This window comes from Neoarius graeffei, chromosome 11 (genome assembly GCF_027579695.1).
Source record: "Neoarius graeffei isolate fNeoGra1 chromosome 11, fNeoGra1.pri, whole genome shotgun sequence".
In the NCBI taxonomy this organism is placed as follows: domain Eukaryota; kingdom Metazoa; phylum Chordata; class Actinopteri; order Siluriformes; family Ariidae; genus Neoarius; species Neoarius graeffei.
Window position 1 is genome coordinate 69,051,813 of NC_083579.1, and position 21,588 is coordinate 69,073,400.

The window sequence follows — 21,588 nt, forward strand, 5'->3', positions numbered from 1 at the left end:
ATATATATCTATACCTTTCTGGAACAAAAAAGTTACACATAATTCCCTTGAGGTCCAGTAATGAGACCGAGTGGGTACATTAGTGTAGACTGTACCTTGGGGGACAGAAATGGACTCCTATTGTACCCCTATTCCTGACCGTGGTGTAGTGGTTCGCACTGTTGCCTCACAGCAAGAAGGTTCTGTGTTCGAGCCCAGCAGCCGACGGGGGCCTTTCTGTGTGGAGTTTGAATGTTCTCCCCATGTCTGCGTGAGTTTCCTCCGGGTGCTCCGATTTCCTCCACAGTCCAAAGACATGCAGGTTAGGTTAACATGGGGGCGGCCTTGGGTTGAAGTGCCTTTGAGCAAGGCACCTAACCCCCAACTGCTCCCCGGGCGCTGTTGCATAGCTTCCCACTGCTCTGGGTATGTGTGTGTACGCTCATTGCTCACATGCGTGTGCATGTGTGTGTTCACTGCTTCAGATGGGTTAAATGCAGAGGAGGAATTTCATTTTGATTAAGTGTACGTATGATAAATAAAAGTTGTTCTTCTTACATTGTAACCGCTATAAACATTGCGATCGATTCGTCTCTCACCAACATCTCTCTCTCAAACCCCCCCAAAACCCCACTTTGTCATGATACTGAGAAATTTCAAAGCTCTCAGTCTTGTAGATTTTGCTGTGTCAGAAAAGTTTCAGCTTTACTTTAAACTGTTACAAAGCAAAGACACTGGAAATTCTGTCCAAAAATGCTCAACAAATGTCACCTCATAGAAAATTTCACTATATCAATAATTACAAACATTTTAAATCCATTTATTTGGAGCACCGCCATGCTAGTCCCTGTATCATTTGCTACTACAGAAGCGATTGCACTTTAGAGAGAATGCATTAACATTAACCTGTATTTTGCCTTGCAGATGCCATGACTTTTAGAGCTGCTGTTGTAGAAAATGAATCAACGCTTCTGATTTGAGAATTCAGTGCTCTAATTGAAAATAACTATGCAACATTTAGTAACTATCACTGTTACTGTTCTAATGAGTTTTATGCGGTTATAACATAAATTATTCTATCCAAATGCACTGGATATGAGCAATCACGTGCTCTGATTGGCTACTCTATTACTAGGATATCAGCTTATATACCGTGAGTAGAGAAAAACAAAATGGCGGAGCGTGTTGCTGAACCAACCGAGGATGAAATAAAAACTCCACTTGAAAACAAAACCCCAAAAATTGTTATCAAGTATTTAAAAAAAAATAGAAATGGCTAAAATAATATAGTATTTTGTTTTTTGTCCCTCCCCCCCATATCTCCTGTTCCACACTCCAGCCCAGTCAGTGGCGGTAATGCACCTTTAAGTTGGTTTGCCAACTGCCAAAAAGCCCTAAAGAAGAAGTAAAAAAACCCTACCAAAAATAAAGAAAAAAAGCAACAAAATATGAATAAAAGTATTTCATGGTAACATATCTTTTTTTTATTTTTCGAGAATTATTATTATAGCATTTTTCACAAATTGCTACCGTCATTTCGCCAGTTTGTTTACATTCTAAGTGGAAATGATTTTGTCGGACATTTTGTATAAAGTTTTTATTTATCGAATTTGCAAAAAAAAAATGCTCTGTTTCTCAAAATCCAGTGAATGTGGATAGAATAAAACAGTTATTCCACTCAATCTCGTTGTACATGGTTTATAGCCAACTCGGTGCTACGTGCCTCATCGGTTATCAGCTCATGTACGACTTGATTTCGTGGAATAACTGTTAAATGTATACATGGGGACTCATGATTATATTTACAGTAAGTTTAATTCCTCGTCATCACATAAGATTTTAAAAAACATATTTATCGAAATATGTGTAAGCATACACATATGATGACTGATTGCATTGTTCATCTTTCATCTTTATAGCGGATTGCCAGCCCCCATGTCAAAACCGCGGCTCATGTAGTCGCCCGCATACCTGTGTGTGCCGCTCAGGATATCAGGGACCACGCTGTGAAGAGGTGGCACCTGAGCAGGTTTACATCCACACTGGCACATCCAGATTAATGATGCCTATCCAGCCTGGAATGGACACCACCCAGCATCAGTCTGCCCGCAGGAGACCCATTGAGAGACAAGCGGGTGAAAGCAATTCCAAAACCCAAACACCGAAGCTGCCATCTGGCAGAGAGGCCCATTCATCTGGGTAAGTCTTTCAATACCACACAACCACATGGATGGAAAATATACAGAAAACATGAGAGCTGCAAGAGGAAAAGAAACTATGAACAGTTCTTTGGCATGTTCTTTGTTATTTTTTATTGAAAAAAAAAATATATATTTTAGTTATTTATGGTGGCATGCTAGTGTAGCAGGTGGTATCGGTGCCTATGGATTCACTCTGGTTACTGTCTGGCTTATGAGAGGATAAATATTCAATTTTAGGCATTTTTATCAAAAGGTGTAAAATGCAGTTCAGTGTCTGAGCAAATCGGTTAATTTTGTACCCTCAGTGCCAGTCACTAAGCCTTAAAGTCAAATCTGGATCGACAATTTTGTGTGCAAATCAGTGTTATGGATTTGCAGAAGGGACGGCACGGTGGTGTAGTGGTTAGCGCTGTCGCTTCACAGCAAGAAGGTCCGGGTTCGAGCCCAGCGGCCGGCGAGGGCCTTTCTGTGTGGAGTTTGCATGTTCTCCCCGTGTCCGTGTGGGTTTCCTCCGGGTGCTCCGGTTTCCCCCATAGTCCAAAGACATGCAGGTTAGGTTAACTGGTGGCTCTAAATTGACCGTAGGTGTGAATGTGAGTGTGAATGGTTGCATGTCTCTATGTGTCAGCCCTGCGATAACCTGGCGACTTGTCCAGTGTGTACCCCGCCTTTCGCCCGTAGTCAGCTGGGATAGGCTCCAGCTTGCCTGTGACCCTGTAGAACAGGATAAAGCGGCTAGAGATAATGGATGGATGGATGGATGGATTTGCAGAAGCCTGATTCCACTAGTTGAAGACAAATCTTCACCATTTTCAGTCTTAATAATGAGATTGCTTCTCAAAACTTTGCCTCATTGTGTAAAAAAAATAATCAGATAATATTCAGAATGATGACCTATCATCACCAGAGAAGAGCTGGTTTCATATTAAAATGACTTAAAGGTTAGTGATGCCTCCTTGGGCTCAAAGTGTTGCTGGTTTGATTCCCTGGACATGGCAGGGAAATCCATAGCTGAAGTGCCCTTGAGCAAGGCACTGAACCCCCAACTGCTCCCCAGGTGTTGGGTATATGTGTGTGCTTGTTGTATGTTGCTTTGGATAACAAGTCGAGTTTATTTTTATAGTGCTTTTAACAACATACTGTACATTGTCGCAAAGCAGCTTTACAGAATTTTAATGACTTTAAACATGAGCTAATTTTATCCCTAGTCTATCCTCAATGAGCGAGCCTGTGGCGACGGTGGTGAGGAAAAACTCCCTCAGACGACATGAGGAAGAAACCTCGAGAAGAACCAGATAAAAAGGGAACCCATCCTCATTTGGGTGATAACAGATAGCGTGATTATAACATTTTAACAGTTTTAACATGAAGTCTGTTTTGTTAAAGGGCTGATGACACCAACATGACTCTATGCAATTTCTTAAATAAACTATACAACATGGCAAACATGTTAGATTTCTGTTATAATTACGTGAAAAGAAGCTGTTGTTACGCAAATATCCAACTTTTAATTGCACAGCGCAAGAAAACTGGGTCCGTGGCTCGCGGCCATGTTGTGACGTCAGTGGGAGAACACGCTGCGGTTCACTGGCTGTTCTACTCTGGTTCTACTCAATGGAAATGGCGCATGAAAACGCCGGTGAACTCTCTAGTGCTAGCTCTTCCTCTTCTGGGAGTCTAGAATTGTGTTGATCTCTTCCGAATAGAATCTATGATAACCTACCCTCTTTACCCTTTGCCTCTCATTGCTAGGCGGCAGTTACATGAAAGCCGCAAGCTTTCACAAGCAAATACATGACTGATATCACGCCGACTTTATGATTACATTTATGATTATCATGTAGAATCTATAGCTCTACGTACCTTTATCTTATGTCGTTTCACAACACATGTTCTGACAGGAGGACTGTCTTTGGATCCGGCATAGCTACTAGTAGACCCCCTCCGGAATACTGGCAATGTTGCCAGATTGGGAGGAATCCCGCCCAGTTGGGCGGTTTCAAGTGCATTTTGGTGGGTTTTGAACATATTTTGGGCTGGAAAACGTCAGCAGTATCTGTTGCCAGATACTGCTGACGTTTTCCAGCCCAAAATATGTTCAAAACCCACCAAAATGCACTTGAAACCGCTCAACTGGGCGGGAAACCTCCCAATCTGGCAACACTGTGTAGGCACTGCTGATGGTAGTAACACACGTTTGTGCTGAACTGAACACCCAAGAGATTCTTTTAAGCTGGGAAGGGTGTCAAAACAATCCAAATCGAAGTGTTCAGAGCACAGGACGGATGTTGGTGAGGGCTCCCACTTGTCACGAGTGCGCCTGACTTGCTTCACCCACTTCGCATGCAGCTCGGGATCTCTGGGAAACTTGAATAAACTTACCCCATCCTTGTAGGTTTTGGAGCAAAAGCCGGCAACACAACGCGAAGGCATAATAACTAATATAATGTATAATAATAATACTAATAATGACAAACTGAACACCTGTCACATCAACAACTGGTAAGTTAGGAGGAAGGTTCTTTCGCTGACGTCATATAGCGCCTCCTCCTCTTTCGTCTCCTGGGTGCTGCAGCCCCGTCAAATTTTCCCAAATAGCCGCGTTTTTTATCATAACTTGTAAAATAGGCGCCTTCGTGAATTAATATATGGATCATCGGGAATTACTTTTTATGTTATAAAACATCGCCAAAGATGTCAAAAACGTGTCATCAGCACTTTAAAGTTGTAAATTCATTGATGGGAAGTTAAGCGTAAAACTGTTCATGACGACTGCAATCCTAAAGTTAGCAAGTCAACTGTAGTCCTCAGCCATAAGAGCATTACTGTAAGAGTCCAGAGCGTCTTCCAAGTGCGACTTTCGACTGTCCATATGGGGCCGTCCTCCACAGGAGCGATGTGATGAGACTCCAGCCAGACGTAGGGGCATCAGGATGGATCAGGCAGGTCAGAGGAGCAGAAGAGGTCAGCGTCTCGGTCTCAGCATTGACATGTAACTCAGAAGGACAGACAGAGCTTGGGGGCCGGGGGGGGGGGGGGGGGGGGGGTGGGGGGGGGGGGGGGGGGGGGGGGGGGGGGGGGGGGGGGGGGGGGGGGGGGGGGGGGGGGGGGGGGCAGCATCTGCTAAAAACCTGTAATGTTTTTAGCAGATGCTGTCTAAATATTAGCAGCAGAGTCTCATCTCTGTTGCTAATATTTAAACAGATCCTTTCACACATTGCTTATCAACACAATACACACTCCTCACTCTTAATTTCCGTGTTTACATTATTTTGAACACGTTTCTTAATGCACTGTATACCCCCCCTTTTTTAATTAATATCTAACCGTCAATGTCTGACAGACTGTTGTGTTATCAAATGTTCTGCCATCAGTGCTATTAATGTGTTTTGATCCCCCAGCAGGTTTTGTTTAATAATTGGCCAACATTTTATAAAAACCACATCAGTTCAATATGCACAGCAGCTGGAATGACTTTTCTTGCTAAGAGATACAATATACATTTAGATAAACAGCATATTTTTTTTTTCTAGTAAGCATTGTTCATCGCCAAACATGACAGAAAGTAAACTTTAGGAAAATCTTTGCATAGCAATGTGTGACATTGCTATCATAAGAAATATGAAGAAAAAAAAACCCTACAAGCTTTTCGGCCGTATAACTACTTCTGTACGTTTTTGGATACGCCAGTAGCTGACTGTTATTATGTGTTTGAGGTGATAACTTTAGACGTATATCAGAGTAGATGACAGGAGCCCAGAGTTAATGTGTTTTGAAAGGACAATAGCGGAGAACAGAGGAACAATTGACCTCCTGCTCATCTTTAATGAATGTTATTCATATTCATATTGTTCTCTCAGAGGGACTTGGAGGATCCAAAGTTAGGGAATCAGAAAGCAAAACACATAAAACCAAGGAAAAACAAAGTAGCTGTAAATATGCCAAAGAGGAAAAATGTTGTAACTTTTACCATTTGCAACAAATATAGTCCTGTCATTTGGAATGAATAATGTCTTTTTTTTTTTTTTTATGTCACATCATCTTTGCTCTGTGACTCATTTAGCTTCAGGAACATCGGCTACCAATACACACAGACCGGAGCTGCACGGGCTCATAACTTAATATATTGCGAGATTCCTCCAACACGAAAGGGCTAAAGATATTTTGAAAGTGGACCCCAAAATATCTGCCAGCAGGACGGTTTTGAACACTGATGGAAGAATCGTGCAGCTCTTCATGAGCATGTTATTACGGCTTGAACTTGTTCAGCAGTTTAAATATATCAACGTACATCAGCTTTAGACAAACGAGGCTTTAGCTTGTCATGATGTGCTCCACTTTGGAATCGATCCCAATGCTTTTCTAATCCTGTAAGTGCATATTAAGTTATATTTCTGCATAAATGCTGATGTCGGAACTCATGTTTATCCAGCTTGTCTTCTTGTAATATATCAGCAAAGCTCTGTAATGTTTTATTTCACTTGAAAAATCTATTACTATTTACTGTCTATTACTTTACCGTCGCTGTCTAGTGGTGCACAAATTTATGCCGCTGGTGCTCAATCCACTTCATAAATGTATGAAAGTGTACTTTAGCCAGATGTTTGTGCACTCAAATCAAATCAAGTCAAATCTGTGTTTTGTAATTAATGCAAGGCTTCTGTCTAAAGTCAACAGTTGCCACGCATGTGTTTGCTTTGACATGCTGTCAGCGAACATTTTTGTGCTCTGAATCATGAGCCGTTGTGTTTGTACTATACGACAGCCAGACACAAGACCTGAGTCCTAAATTCTCTGGAGATGAATGTTCAGAGTGGCTTGGCCTTGCTTGAATAACTCCTTTGAAAATGAGTACTGCTAATATGCATATAAGACTTTAGGCATCTAAGAAACGGAGTAGCTCATCTTAAGCCATGTGTGATAGCTGTGACCGTGAGTTGGCCTAGTGGTTAGTGTGTCCGCCTCTCGATTGGGAGATTACGAGTTCTACTCGCGATCGGGTCATACCAAAGACCATCATAAAAATGATGGTCTTCCCTACTACCATCTGGGAAGGCATGCTGCAATACAGATGTGAGTAGGGAGTCAAACTCTTGCGGTTAGCAGAGGACTAGCCCCCCCCGTGACCCTAGCTGTGTAGGCGAGAGGCCGAGGGCTATCGAAACGGAGATTGGCGCCACACGCAAAGAGTTGGTTACTACTGGGACAGGAGACTGCCTGGAAAGACCAGATTCTGGCATGAGACTTGACTTGATAGCTGTAACTGCTAGAATCAGATCAACCCTTAAATACAGACGTTAGGTTGTTCACATATTTGCATTTGTACCTTTTGTAAATCTAGAGGATTCCAATTGATATCCAATAGAGGGCAGAAAAATGTTTTGCAACTTCATGCCAACTATTCTGGCACAAATGCCAGATGGTAGGATGGTAATGTTAAACACTGTTGGTTTCTTCATTCTTTTTTTTTTTCTTGTTAAAACTTTACAACAGTCATGAGCTGTGAATCAAATCCCGTACTATGACCTTACATTTTAAGCTGTTTACTAATCTAGAAGATATAGGAGATTAGTAAAGATAAGCAAGATTAATAAATATGACCAAGTACACCACTGGTCTAAGATGATAAGAAACAGCTTAGAAGTAGAAGTACAAGTCATTCTGCTTAGATGTCGTACAAGTCAACCTGCTGTCCTCAGATATAAGTAAGTCTGGCTCTTTATCTCAGAGATCAGACCACTTTTCAACCTTCACCAGCAGCCCAGGAGAAATGCAAGGCCGGTGCCATAGAGGAAAGTGCCAAGGGTAGATTAACAAATGCAGACGCTGTCTCCATGAAGATTAGAAAGTCCTGCTGTTTTCACCCCATCATCTCTACATCCTCTTCCTCAGCCTTGTCTGATAAGGTGGCACCTCGAACAACGAGTTCAGAACTCAGTCAACCTGCTGAAATCTTTTCAGACAAGAACATTCTTGTAGTCATTCCAAATTGCCAGGGTTAAACCTTTTGCCTTTTGCCACAGACTGGAGAACATTTGCTATGTTGGCATGTCCTATGAACCCTAAAGTGTAAGGTATGTCCGCTGTCTGGCATGCAAGCAACACCTTCTCTCTGTCATAACCTGTGCTTCTTGATGCCCTGCTACGCAAGGCAATGCCAAAAGAAGATGATGGATCGGTCTCAAGAGGTGTCTTGGCTAAAGGTCAATGGAGGCTGAAGGGCTTAAGGGTTTGTCTGGCTGTGCTGTGTCTAGCTGCCTGGGTCCAGACGCCTGCTCCACACTTCAGGCTGTTGCCAGTTGGCCTCCTGCTGAAATGAAATCACTATTTGTGGACTGTCTCCAGGGCTGCTTAAGGTGAAAGTGCCTCTGTATTTTTAAAGGAAGTTATTTTTCATCAGTGAACATCAGTTCAGTTCAGCTCAATTACACAACTGCAGCAGGCATTTCTCCTTCAACGTTTCTGAAGATGGTAGCCCATTGTTAATATAAAGAAGCTAAGAAGCTAAAGGAGACTATATTATACTTTTACTTCAGAAAAAGAGGACACAAGGTTCAATAGATGGAATTTTTTCAGGAATGAGGAACTTTAGGAACATGCTATGGATTTGGGGTTGATCTTGCTGGGTCTCATGCTGAGATGATGATTTGACCGAGTCTGGGTGTCATGCTGAGATGATGATTTGACTCTCATCTGGAAGCACTTTTTTAATTTAATTTTAGTCTACATTACAATTTTGTCAATATGACTTGCTGCTTATAGAAGTCCATTACTTTTTAAGACAGGGCTTCCCAAACCTTTTGCCTCCAGGGACGCCTTTAACTGTAAAATAAATTTCACTGACCCCCTGAACATAATCCAACTTGTTAAATATTATGTAAAGTGGGCTCAGGAAGTATTCAGACCGCTTCAGGTTTTGCACACTTTATTGTGTTATAGATTATTGTCTTATAAGGTATTTTCCGAACCCACTGTAAACATGTACAATAATATATTCACTGTTTATTTCAGCCCTCGAGCTTTCTATTCCTGGAATTTCCTCATTAGGTCCAAGTTGACGTTATTTATAGGTCTCCTTTTTTGTAAGTTATTGAGGTTGGAATTAAATCCATTCAGTTCAAGCAACCAGTCAAACAGGCTAATAATGTAATAAATATGAGAAGTTAGATATAAGATGTATGATAATTATATATTTGATATATTTGTGATTTCATCATCCAAGTAAAAAAAAAAAAAGAAAAACAAAAAAGGAATTCCTGGCTAGGTTTCTCTGACCACTCATTGTTCTCTGGGATTAATATATTGTTTTATCTCTTATCAATTATTTGTCTCCCACAATCCTTCCTGATAGCATAAATTCCATCTTTCCAGTGTTGTAATTGAGTCACTAAACCTCGAGTCCGAGTCCAATCTCGAATCCCCAGTGTTCAAGCCCGAGTCAAGTCCAAGTCATTCAAGAACCCTCCATCCGCACCATTTGACGGTGGCTGTTGCTGCCTTTTTGTGAAACCGTCTCTGCTACTGCGTTGGACTAACGTTACTGCTCGACTGCCCCATTTTAGGTAATAAGTGACAGATAAAAAGCTTGTTCATCGCTCAGCAAGCCCCGCCCACTATCAACAGGGCAAATAACATGAGAGAGGGTTAACACTAGCTAGTTCATCGCTCAGCAAGCAAGCCCCGCCCACTATCAACAGAGTAACGAACATAGCGTGTCACTTCCTTCTCTGGGTGGAGTCTTGCCAAATGACGACTGAAGTTCGAGGTCGTCCCCGTCGTCTCCTCGATAGTTCTTCTACATATGGAACACACAGCACTGCAGTTTTTCCCACTGCACGAGAAGTCCGTATAAGCAAAGCGGACAATCCTAGCGGTGTTCTCTCTAGGCATTTTAGCGCCATTAACGTTAGTTTGTTCCTGAACATGATGTATGAACAGGCGAATGTGCATTCTCTTGCACAAAATTAGTACAAAAATGAATGTAGATATAAATATCTTATGCCAAATTATTATGGCATGTTACAAAAAAATAAAGAAAAAAATCCGAGTCCTCGTCTCCAATTTATGAGTCTGAATGCAGTTAATGCACGAGTCCAAGTCATCAGTGCTCAAGTCCAAGTCAAGTCACGAGTCCTTAAAATTAGCGCACGAGTCGGACTCGAGTACTACAAGCCTGCATCTTTCTCTCTCAGGTCTTGGTACAGCTTCCTGCCAATAATGTTTCATTTAACAAAAGTCAGAAATTAAAAGGCTCTTCTCATCTTCATAATTGGACTCACTGTCAGTTTGACTTTCCTTTCTTTTAGACTCATCATGCTTCATCATCATGCTTTCTGAAATATAATCTGCTTTCTGTATATGAATTAGGGCCATTTGGAAATGCATTCTACCTACAAGCATACTGTATACATAAACATTCAGTAACGAAACGTCAGTACTATACGCTTACTTTAACTGGGGCATTTAATTAAGCCTTTCTCTTCCATCCTTTGTCCACATTGCTCCAGTAGTCAAGAACAGCTGGTGAGGTGATAAATTGTGGCAAATGGACTGAGCAGTGGGCCTTGTTTGGTCTCGCATCCTATTCTCCATGACATCAGGGCTCCACAGAAAGATGACTAGTGTGAGCTCGGTTCGCGTGTGCAGCACACACTTCCAGCGCTCCCAGAGGTGATCTGTTTCACTGGCCAACTCTTAGATAATGCTAGCTCGAGAATGGTAAGCTGGCTTTGGGCGCTGTGTTGGAGGAAGCTCTGCCTTACTAATCTGAGGTGAGTTAGTGCTTGGAACATCTTAAAAACAGCCTGAAAACTTGCTAGTAAAATTTAAGCTACACCCTGGAGCTTTGTGAGCTGCTTCCATCTCTTTTCTGAAATGGGGCAAGTAAAATACTTAGCGTACAAGACCACTACTGGAATTTGTAGTGCGTTAACAGTCCATAATATTTGGAGCGATACATAGTTTTAGGGGCGGCACGGTGGTGTAGTGGTTAGCGCTGTCGCCTCACAGCAAGAAGGTCCAGGTTCGAGCCCTGTGGCCGGCGAGGGCCTTTCTGTGCAGAGTTTGCATGTTCTCCCCGTGTCCGCATGGGTTTCCTCCGGGTGCTCCGGTTTCCCCCACAGTCCAAAGACATGCAGGTTAGGTTAACTGGTGACTCTAAATTGACCGTAGGTGTGAATGGTTGTCTGTGTCTATGTGTCAGCCCTGTGATGACCTGGCGACTTGTCCAGGGTGTACCCCGCCTTTCGCCCGTAGTCAGTTGGGATAGGCTCCAGCTTGCCTCCAACCCTGTAGAAGGATAAAGCGGCTAGAGATAATGAGATGAGATGAGACATACTTTTAGGGGCGGCACGGTGGTGTAGTGGTTAGCGCTGTCGCCTCACAGCAAGAAGGTCCAGGTTCGAGCCCCGTAGCCGGCGAGGGCCTTTCTGTGCAGAGTTTGCATGTTCTCCCCGTGTCCGCGTGGGTTTCCTCCGGGTGCTCCGGTTTCCCCTACAGTCCAAAGACATGCAGGTTAGGCTAACTGGTGACTCTAAATTGACCGTAGGTGTGAATGTGAGTGTGAATGGTTGTCTGTGTCTATGTGTCAGCCCTGTGATGACCTGGCGACTTGTCCAGGGTGTACCCTGCCTTTCGCCCGTAGTCAGTTGGGATAGGCTCCAGCTTGCCTCCGACCCTGTAGAAGGATAAAGCAGCTAGAGATAATGAGATGAGATGAGACATACTTTTAGGGGCGGCACGGTGGTGTAGTGGTTAGCGCTGTCGCCTCACAGCAAGAAGGTCCAGGTTTGAGCCCCGTGGCCGGCGAGGGCCTTTCTGTGCAGAGTTTGCATGTTCTCCCCGTGTCCGCGTGGGTTTCCTCCGGGTGCTCCGGTTTCCCCCACAGTCCAAAGACATGCAGGTTAGGTTAACTGGTGACTCTAAATTGACCGTAGGTGTGAATGTGAGTGTGAATGGTTGTCTGTGTCTATGTGTCAGCCCTGTGATGACCTGGCGACTTGTCCAGGGTGTACCCCTCCTTTCGCCCGTAGTCAGCTGGGATAGGCTCCTGCGACCCTGTAGAACGGGATAAAGCGGCTAGAGATAATGAGATGAGATGAGACATACTTTTAGAAACTGACAGCTGGAAAATGTCCAACACCAAGGAAGTCATACACATTAAAATACTGGTATTAATACATTTGTAATGTAAAACATTTGCTCTAAATACTGTACAAAGTGGGTGGCTCTCAGATGTAGGCCATTCACATTTTCATGTTTGGTGGTTTTCGTGCTCATCTGAACCCCACTGAGTGACACACTGGGTAAAGGCACGAGTTTCCTTTGCACTGGCTCTTAGTCACATCTTGCTCACTTGTTGCTGTATGACTAAAACCAGCACTTAGTGACCAAAGGTTTACTCAGACACCAGAACCTCTCCTCAAGGGAAATTTGAGGTTTCTGTGGGAATTTTAAATGCATTAACCGAGACCAGTCATTCTTTTTTACTGTAACCTCAAGTGTAAATACAGGTCTACAGACCTGCTGCCAATGAAGGCCAGTGGTATTTATTGTACAAGCAGAAGTGTTGATATAAAAGGATCTACACCTACTCCTAAATGGGCTGGTATCACTATTCGTAGGAAATATTATGAACAATTAAAAAAAAAAAATCTTCTTTGAAATATATATATTTTACCTTCCAGTGTGGTACTAGTATAATTGGTAGAACTAAAAACCAACATGATTTATGGGAAGGCACTAAAAACAGTACTCATGCTTTCTCTCAGTGTATTGGAAAAAATTCGTAACCCACTTCACATTCTCTACTCTTGCGTAAGATGTAGTCTATAAACATGGTTTCATCACAGTGATCTCAGACTTGTAGCATTTTGTGGACAGTTTTGCACAGTCGATCTCTCTGTCTCTGGTAAAGCTATCTCTTACTACCTGCTAGCGAGCTGCTTTTCCAATCTAGCAAGCAAGACATACGCACTTCATACCCCAAGCCAGACAGGAAGCCTGTCACCAGGGTTTTAAGATTCTTTAATGACAGACTTTACATATATAAAGTATCTTCCATTCCCTTTGGAGACTGCCGTAGTTAAAACACAAGTTCCAGTTTTCTTTCAGTTTGCATACAGTGCTGTGCAAAAGTCTTAGGCACATGTAAAGAAATGCTGGAGACCAAAAATGGCTGAAAAATCTCATCTCATTATCTCTAGCCGCTTTATCCTTCTACAGGGTCGCAGGCAAGCTGGAGCCTATCCCAGCTGACTACGGGCGAAAGGCGGGGTACACCCTGGACAAATCGCCAGGTCATCACAGGGCTGACAGATAGACACAGACAACCATTCACACCTACGGTCAATTTAGAGTCATCAGTTAACCTAACCTGCATGTCTTTGGACTGTGGGGGAAACCGGAGCACCCGGAGGAAACCCACGCGGACAACATGCAAACTCCGCACAGAAAGGCCCTCGCCGGCCCCAGGGCTCGAACCCAGGACCTTCTTGCTGTGAGGCGACAGCGCTAACCACTACACCACCGTGCCGCCCCTGGCTGAAAAATAATGAAACAAAATGTTTCAACATTAAAAAACAAACAAACAAACAAAAAATAGCGATGGCTATTGACAGGAAGACCCTGTCAATAGTGCACTTGGGAGACTTACTGACCGTGATGTAATCAGGGATGCCCAGCAGACGCAGCAAGTACATGTCATAGGAACATGTTAGTCTAACCGTAACAACATGGCTGCCAGCATGGTCATGGAAGTGGGAGCCTCATTCTCCACATGGGAAGATTTCAAAGAGGCCTTTAATACATTCAAAATACAAAATGACATGGAGTTCAGTATTGTGTGCAGCAAGAGGGTGGAGGCAGCCAACAAGAAGTTGTCAGTCAATGTCCGGCTAAAATTATACTAGCTTTGTGTAAACCAAGAGCCAAACACATTAGCAAGTGTTATCTTTACACTTCTAGGGATGGCATGGTGGTGCAGTGGTTAGCATTGTTGCCTCACAGCAAGAAGGTTCTGGGTTTGAACCTCACGGCCAACGGGGGGGCCTTTCTGTGTGGAGTTTGTATATTCTCCCTGTGTCTGTGTGGGTTTTCTCTATAATTTAAAGACATGCAGATTAGGTAAAATACCCAGCCACTGGGGTTGCACAAGCCAGTGCATACTTAATGCTGGTCCCAAGTCTGGATAGATTGGGAAGGGTTGCGCCAGGAAGGGCATCCGGTGTAAAACCTATGCCAAATCAAATATGCGGAACAAATCCACTGTGGTGACCCCTAATGAGACCAGCCGAAAGAAGAAGCTTTACGTTTCTAGATTGATGGCTATCATATGGTAGAGGAAACTTGCCCATTAACTGTAGAAAACATGGACGGAGTGACTCCATTGCCTCTCATTCTATAGAATGTTGTCAAATTTGGAGCCAGACCCTGCGCGATAGGGATTTTCTACTGCTGGAGTCATAATAGAGACGAGAGTTGAAGTCAGGTACACCCAATCTTTTGGTAGGCCCACCCCCTTCCAGTGTACAGTGGTAGAAATGATCAGACAAATACAGGCACATTCTCAAATTCTCTTTATTACAGCTATCCAGAGAGCTTAAATCGTTTCAGCTGTAAGTTTCAGATATTTCATTAATACGAATGTGTCTAGGAAGGACATTTATCACATGAACTGGAAATTCACTGCCACTAATGTGTCTAATGTTACCCATTCATCACCAGTGAGTTAATAACTCATTACTTGAGACATATGGATATTCCAAGCGCACTAAACTAACTAATAAAATCCATTCTAATGTTATTTGCAGTGTATGTGTTCACTGACGAACAGATGGCTTTTGGGCAAATATCAATAGCTGTCTGGCTGGATGTTGTTAATGCTGAAATAATATAGCTCTCAAGGTGGCTATATGCGTTAGTGTATTAAACTAGTCTTTTCCTATGAAACCTCTCAATGTCCATTAATCCATCCGTCCATTTTCTTCCGCTTATCCGAAGTCGGGTCACGGTGGCAGCAGGCTAAGCAGGGTATTCCAGGCGTCCCTATCCCCAGCAATGCTTTTCAGTTCGTCCTGGGGGATCCCAAGGCGCTCCCAGGCCAGATGAGATATATAATCTCTCCAGCGTGTTCTGGGTCTACCCTGAGGTCTCCTCCCAGTTGTATGTGCCTGGAAAACCTCCAAAGGAAGGTGCCCAGGAGGCATACTAATCAGATACCTGAACCACCTCAGCTAACTCCTTTCGGCATGAAGGAGCAGTGGCTCTACTCCGAGATCCCTCCGGATGTCTGAGCTCCTCACCCTATCTCTAAGGCTCTTCTTGCCTGGGAGCGGGAAACTGGAGCCTCCTTCTGGAGCCAGACCTGGGAAGTGAGCTCACCGGCGAGTGTCTGGTGGCCAGGCCTTGGCTCATGGGGCCTGGCCGGGCACAGCCCGAAGAAATTACATGGAGCTGCCACCATATGGACTCACCACCTGCAAGGACAGGCACCGGGGTTGGGCGCATTGTGAGCCGGGTGGCTGGCAAAGGCGGGAGCCTGGGCGTGCTGATCCTTGGCAGCGCAGACCTCTCAATGTTTCAATTGTTTTTAATAGAAATGGCTAACAGTTTTATTAATGCATGTGTCCAGAAAAGTTAAAATAATTAAGCAGATGAATTTAACAGACAGGATGCTATGCAGGTGCTGCAGCCAGTGTCTTTCAGCCAAGGCTGTCAATTAATTCATTCCTAGTGTATTCACGCCTTTTAAGGATATAGTAGAATAACATTTTCAACAATATCAGTATAGGGAAAATGAATTGTTCGATTTAGACACTATAGATGGAAAGACAGTTTAGATGAGAAAAGTGACATGGAAAAACGCTATTTTGTCAGTGGGGATTTGGCGGTGCTAAAATTTGTACTGTAGCCAGCCAGCAGGGGCGCTAGACCTGTGGTGGCTTCACTTTTTTGAGACCATTATGCTGTCCGTGTTTTCTGTAGTTGATGGTAATGCCTAAATTGGATGCAACTAATGTACAAATCTAGTTTATATTTTTGGAAATATATATTTTATATACATGTCTTAGTTTTAAGTATTATTTCCATTCATATGTAGTATCATGAATGATTGAAATGTAGCAATCATATTTCTCTTATTATTTAACAATTATTCGCCAAAGGTGAAGTGAATATCGGTGAATAGTAACGTCGACTTTGTCTCAGTTATTATTCACCGATATTCACTTTGCCTTCAGCGGATAACTGTTTTAGTGTAAATACACAGGTGATTATTGTCTCATCTCATCTCATCTCATTATCTCTAGCCGCTTTATCCTGTTCTACAGGGTCGCAGGCAAGCTGGAGCCTATCCCAGCTGACTATGGGTGAAAGGCGGGGTACACCCTGGACAAGTCGCCAGGTCATCACAGGGCTGACACATAGACACAGACAACCATTCACACTCACATTCACACCTATGGTCAATTTAGAGTCACCAGTTAACCTAACCTGCATGTCTTTGGACTGTGGGGGAAACCGGAGCACCCGGAGGAAACCCACGCGGACACGGGGAGAACATGCAAACTCCGCACAGAAAGGCCCTCGCCGGCCACGGGGCTCGAACCCGGACCTTCTTGCTGTGAGGCGACAGCGCTAACCACTACACCACCGTGCCGCCCCGGGTGATTATTGTAAAAAATCATATTAAAACTAATTTATTTCAAACTTCAAAAGTGGGGCGGCACGGTGGTGTAGTGGTTAGCCCTGTTGTCTCACAGCAAGAAGGTCCGGGTTCGAGCCCCGTGGCCGGCGAGGGCCTTTCTGTGTGGAGTTTGCATGTTCTCCCCGTGTCCGCGTGGGTTTCCTCCGGGTGCTCCAGTTTCCCCCACAGTCCAAAGACATGCAGGTTAGGTTAACTGGTGGCTCTAAATTGACCGTAGGTGTGAATGTGAGTGTGAATGGTTGTCTGTGTCTATGTGTCAGCCCTGTGATGACCTGGCGACTTGTCCAGGGTGTACCCCGCCTTTCGCCCGTAGTCAGCTGGGATAGGCTCCAGCTTGCCTGCGACCCTGTAGAACAGGATAAAGCGGCTAGAGATAACGAGATGAGATGAGACTTCAAAAGTGGCATGCAAATGTAATAAAGATGCGGCGCAGACTTGTGTCACTTATCTCCACCGAGCCACATAAAATACTTTGTTTTGAAATCGATAAAATGAATCACAATTCCACCTTACCTTTGAATAGTTTTGTACCAAACTTCGTAGCATCTTTAGTGCTCTTAGGAACAGCATTTTCTTTCATCATTTGTAATTCTTCCTCACTTATGGTGATGAAGCGATTGGCAGCCATTTTACCGAGTCGTTTGAGATGATTATCAAGAAATAGTCTGAATTTCTTGACCAATCAGCATGCCAGATTTTCTATAATCACCTGCGTATTTTTACTAATACTGCTTAATATTGCATTATTTTAGTCTGAAAATTTTCTCCATGAAGTTTGGAAGTGTGACAGTAGTCAGTGACGGAGTGCTTCCTGCTGCCGGTGGGTGTGCTGGTGAGGCAGGGTGACCTTTAGCTTTCCTGTTGGGCAGTGTGACTGTTCAGTGTGGAGGGTGTGAGGGGTTAGGGCTTTCCGGAGCCAAGTAGACATCCTTTTTCAGTGATTTAGGACAGCCATTCTGCAGGGTTTCTCTGCAAACACTGGATTCTGCAACATCAACATGACGAAGAATGCAGACTCAGCATTCCACATGAACCCATGACCTACTATGCCACACACGTTATTACATCTTCTTCAGAACATTATGACTGTTATATTTTGTTCATTTTTTCCCTTTTTCTTTTTATTCATATATATATATATTTATTTATTTTTACCAATACGTCTTCTGCTTCGGATGCTTTAAGGAATCCATCCATCATCTATACCGCTTATCCATCAGGGTCACAAGGGAAGCTGGAGCCGATTCCAGCTGACTTCAGGCGAGAGGCGGGGTTCACCCTGGGCAGGTCGCCAAACTATTGCAGGGCTAACACAGAGACGAACAACCATTCACAGTCTTATTCAAACCCATGAGCATTTTAGAGTAGCCAGTTCACCTCATCCATATGCCTTTGGACTGTGGGAGGAAACCGGAGCACCCAGAGGAAACCCATGCAGGCACGGGGAGAACATGCAAACCCCACACAGAAAGGCCCCTGTCCACTGCAAGGTTCCAAACCAGAACCTTCTTGCTGTGAGGCGACAGTGCTAAGCACTGCACCACTGTGCTGCCTGCTGTAAAGAATATTCACCAAAATGACTGTCCAGCCATCCATCCATTATCTGTAGCCGTTTATCCTGTTCTACAGGGTCGCAGGCAAGCTGGAGCCGGTTGCAGGCAAGCCGGAGCCTATCCCAGCTGACTATGGGCGAGAGGCGGGGTACACCCTGGACAAGTCGCCAGGTCATCGCAGGGCTGACACAGAGAGACAAACAACCATTCACACTCACATTCACACCTACGGTCACTTTAGAGCCACCAATTAGCCTAACCTGCATGTCTTTGGACTGTAGGGGAAACCAGAGCACCTGGTAGAAACCCATGCAGACACGGGGAGAACATGCCAACTCCACACAGAAAGGCCCTCGTCAGCCGCTGGGCTCAAACCCAGAACCTTCTTGCTGTGAGGCGACAGCGCTAAACACTGCACCACTGTACTGCCTGCTGTAAAGAATATTCACCAGAATGACTATTTATTGCATAAAACCTGATAAAATGTTCAGTATTCAATCCTTAACTTAATCATTTTATTTAGCAGTTTTGGCTGATTCCACTGCTGGAATGAATCAGAGAAAACCATTTGTGAATGCAGTTCATGATGATGATGAAGAGAGTATTACAAAACATGTGGTAACACTTTCCCCAAAGACTTCCTTTAATTTTGTACTCATGAAATTGCCTGCAGACTATAAACTACTATCACGCTAATATATTTATTAAGGTTTCCTTATAATTAATTACTGCTCAAATATACCAACTGTATTAAGGAGTTATAGAATGATCAGATCTCAGTTGTGGAAAGGTTATGGCATGTGTACTGTACATGTCCTAGTGTATTCTGTACATTGTCTCCAGTCCTGTTGGATTGATGACTTTCACTGCTGAACCACAGTCTCTGTCTCTCTCTCTTTCGCTCGCTCTCGCTCTCTCTCCCCCCTCGCTACTTGAGGAGTGACTGGTCTCTGGCTGTCATCTCCACCCTCCATTCTCACTCCTCACTTCAAGTGCTAAAGGGAAAATTGATGCTCTGGAGCAATTGACATGTTATATGGGCCTCTAGTGGCAAACATGAGTTTCAGCTATTTCACAGTTTTAAAAGACCCCAGCCAGAAAACATGTACTTAGGAAACAGCAAGTACAAGTATGAGCATGTGGTCGTTTGGTGAAATATAGCTGTGTCAATAAAGAAATGTAGTCCAGATTGGAATTGGGAAGGTTTCATACATTTTTGGGGGGATTTTGAGCAAAAGGTCTGACGTTCCTTTGATATATAGTAGTGTAGTGTCTAACTATGTAATCACAGCCTAAATTACACCTAAAAACTTTCCAATACTTCTGCTCAAAAGTGACCTCATTTTATGCAAAGTACCATGTGCTTAGGAAAAGATAGAAATGAGAAGTACTATGTGCTTAGGAAAAGATAGAAATGAAAAGTACTATGTGCTTAGGAAAAGATAGAAATCATGAAGTGATGGAAAAAGTTATACATAAGTGAAAGTAGGGATGTTCTCTCAGTCTCAAGTGCTAGTTTGATATTGGAGTAAAAGTCAAAATATGTCCATCTGTTACAAAATTAAGAGTTCTTGCCAACATACTTCCTTGGTCAGAAAAACATGGCAGTTTCCATCCAAGTCTAGATTGGAGGGAGCTGAACTCTTTCCTAAAGACCCTTCCTTTCCATGTATTAATGCTCAGGTAGGGAATGTATTTTAAAAGCATTTTTGTTACATTTCTTGAAAATCTCTTTACGTCCTGACAGCAGGGAATAAATCAAATGCTCAGACAGTAAAAAGAAAAAAAAAGTCCGTCACCTCTGGCAGTCACAGGGCTGTAAAAAGCCTGTCCAGTCGTTTCATTCGGTCCGAATGTAATGATTGGATGGCCTACCTGCCTGTCTACCTATACTCTCACTGTGCATGACCAGAGGCTTCCACAAGGCTAGGCAGACGTATTGCTAAAGCTAGCGAGCTAGGCAACAGCTCTGAGTACTAACAATAGCCATCTGTATTCGTTGTTTACATTTTTTTTTTTCGTTTTGGTCGGGTACCACCCAAACTGATGATCACATCATCAGCTTTTCTTTGGCTAGTCAGACACAAGGTACACCACCACTCTTGCCGGAACAGCTGGGGGGTTAGGTGCTTTGCTCAAGGCACCTAACTTCAGCCAGTCCTGCTGGTCCAGGGAATCAAACCAGTGACCTTTTGGTCCCAAAGCTGCGTCTCTGACCATTAGGCCATGGCTTTCCCAAATTGTTTAAATCATGATGATAATGTTAAGTTTTTTTTTCATACATATGAATGCAACATGAGAAGGGTTGGGTTTCATTTGAATTTTTCCAATACTGATGCTAAGACGATACTTTTAAAACGGTGCCAGTGCCTGGACGATGGTTGAATCGATAATCATAAAAAGCACAAAACAAAGCTCAACAACATTAACGAATGTGTTTTTCCTTTATAAGGAAAATTTAAATTATAAATCGGACAACATATAGGGCCATGTAGGTATTTCAACCATGCTTAAGGTAGCTACTAACTAATAGTAGGTGTGTGCTGCTATCAGAGCGATTGTAATGTAAACTAGCGATGGCATGTGATGTGCATTGATGCTTATTTTGACCGTAAAGTTCGTTTAAGAGGACTGGAGGGCAAATATTTTATTCAATTGATATTTTATTCAATTGATTTTATTCAATTAAGTTGTCTTTATTAGGAAGAATGGAGTATGATATGTAAATGCGAATAAAAAAAACTGGTTGAGGTTCATTTCACTTTGCTTGCAGAAAACAAAAGCCATGGCTTAACAGTTAGTGAAGCAGCTTTGGGACCAAAAGGTCCACAGTTCGATTCCCTGGACCATCAGGAATGGCTGAAGTGCACTTGAGCAAGGCACTGAACCCCCAACTGCTCCCCAGACTGTTCTGGGTATGTTGTGTGTTACTCTGGATAAGAGCGTCTGCTAAATGGCAGTAATGTAAAAACAAGAGCAATAAAAAATACTTGATTTCAAGATAGTTTTGCTGTAGGTGCTATGACTAAACCTGGGTTTTATGTGGCACAATGAATTTCTATGAGTAATCACTCATTTTAAAAAAGCATATCGGTAATAACCATTAATAAACTATATGCTATAAAAGATAAATAAATAACATTTACTATTG

The 21,588-nt window shown here is 43.3% G+C and overlaps 1 protein-coding gene across 2 annotated transcripts in view; it reads left to right on the forward strand.

Moving 5' to 3' along the window:
• LOC132894602 (latent-transforming growth factor beta-binding protein 2-like) overlaps nucleotides 1–21,588 on the forward strand; it is a 316,258-nt gene that overhangs the window by 55,052 nt on the left and 239,618 nt on the right. For both annotated transcript variants that reach the window (XM_060934665.1, XM_060934666.1), the window contains exon 3: nucleotides 1,899–2,178. In XM_060934665.1, coding sequence (XP_060790648.1) covers nucleotides 1,899–2,178 — 280 coding nt within the window. The remainder of the gene's footprint in view (nucleotides 1–1,898; nucleotides 2,179–21,588) is intronic.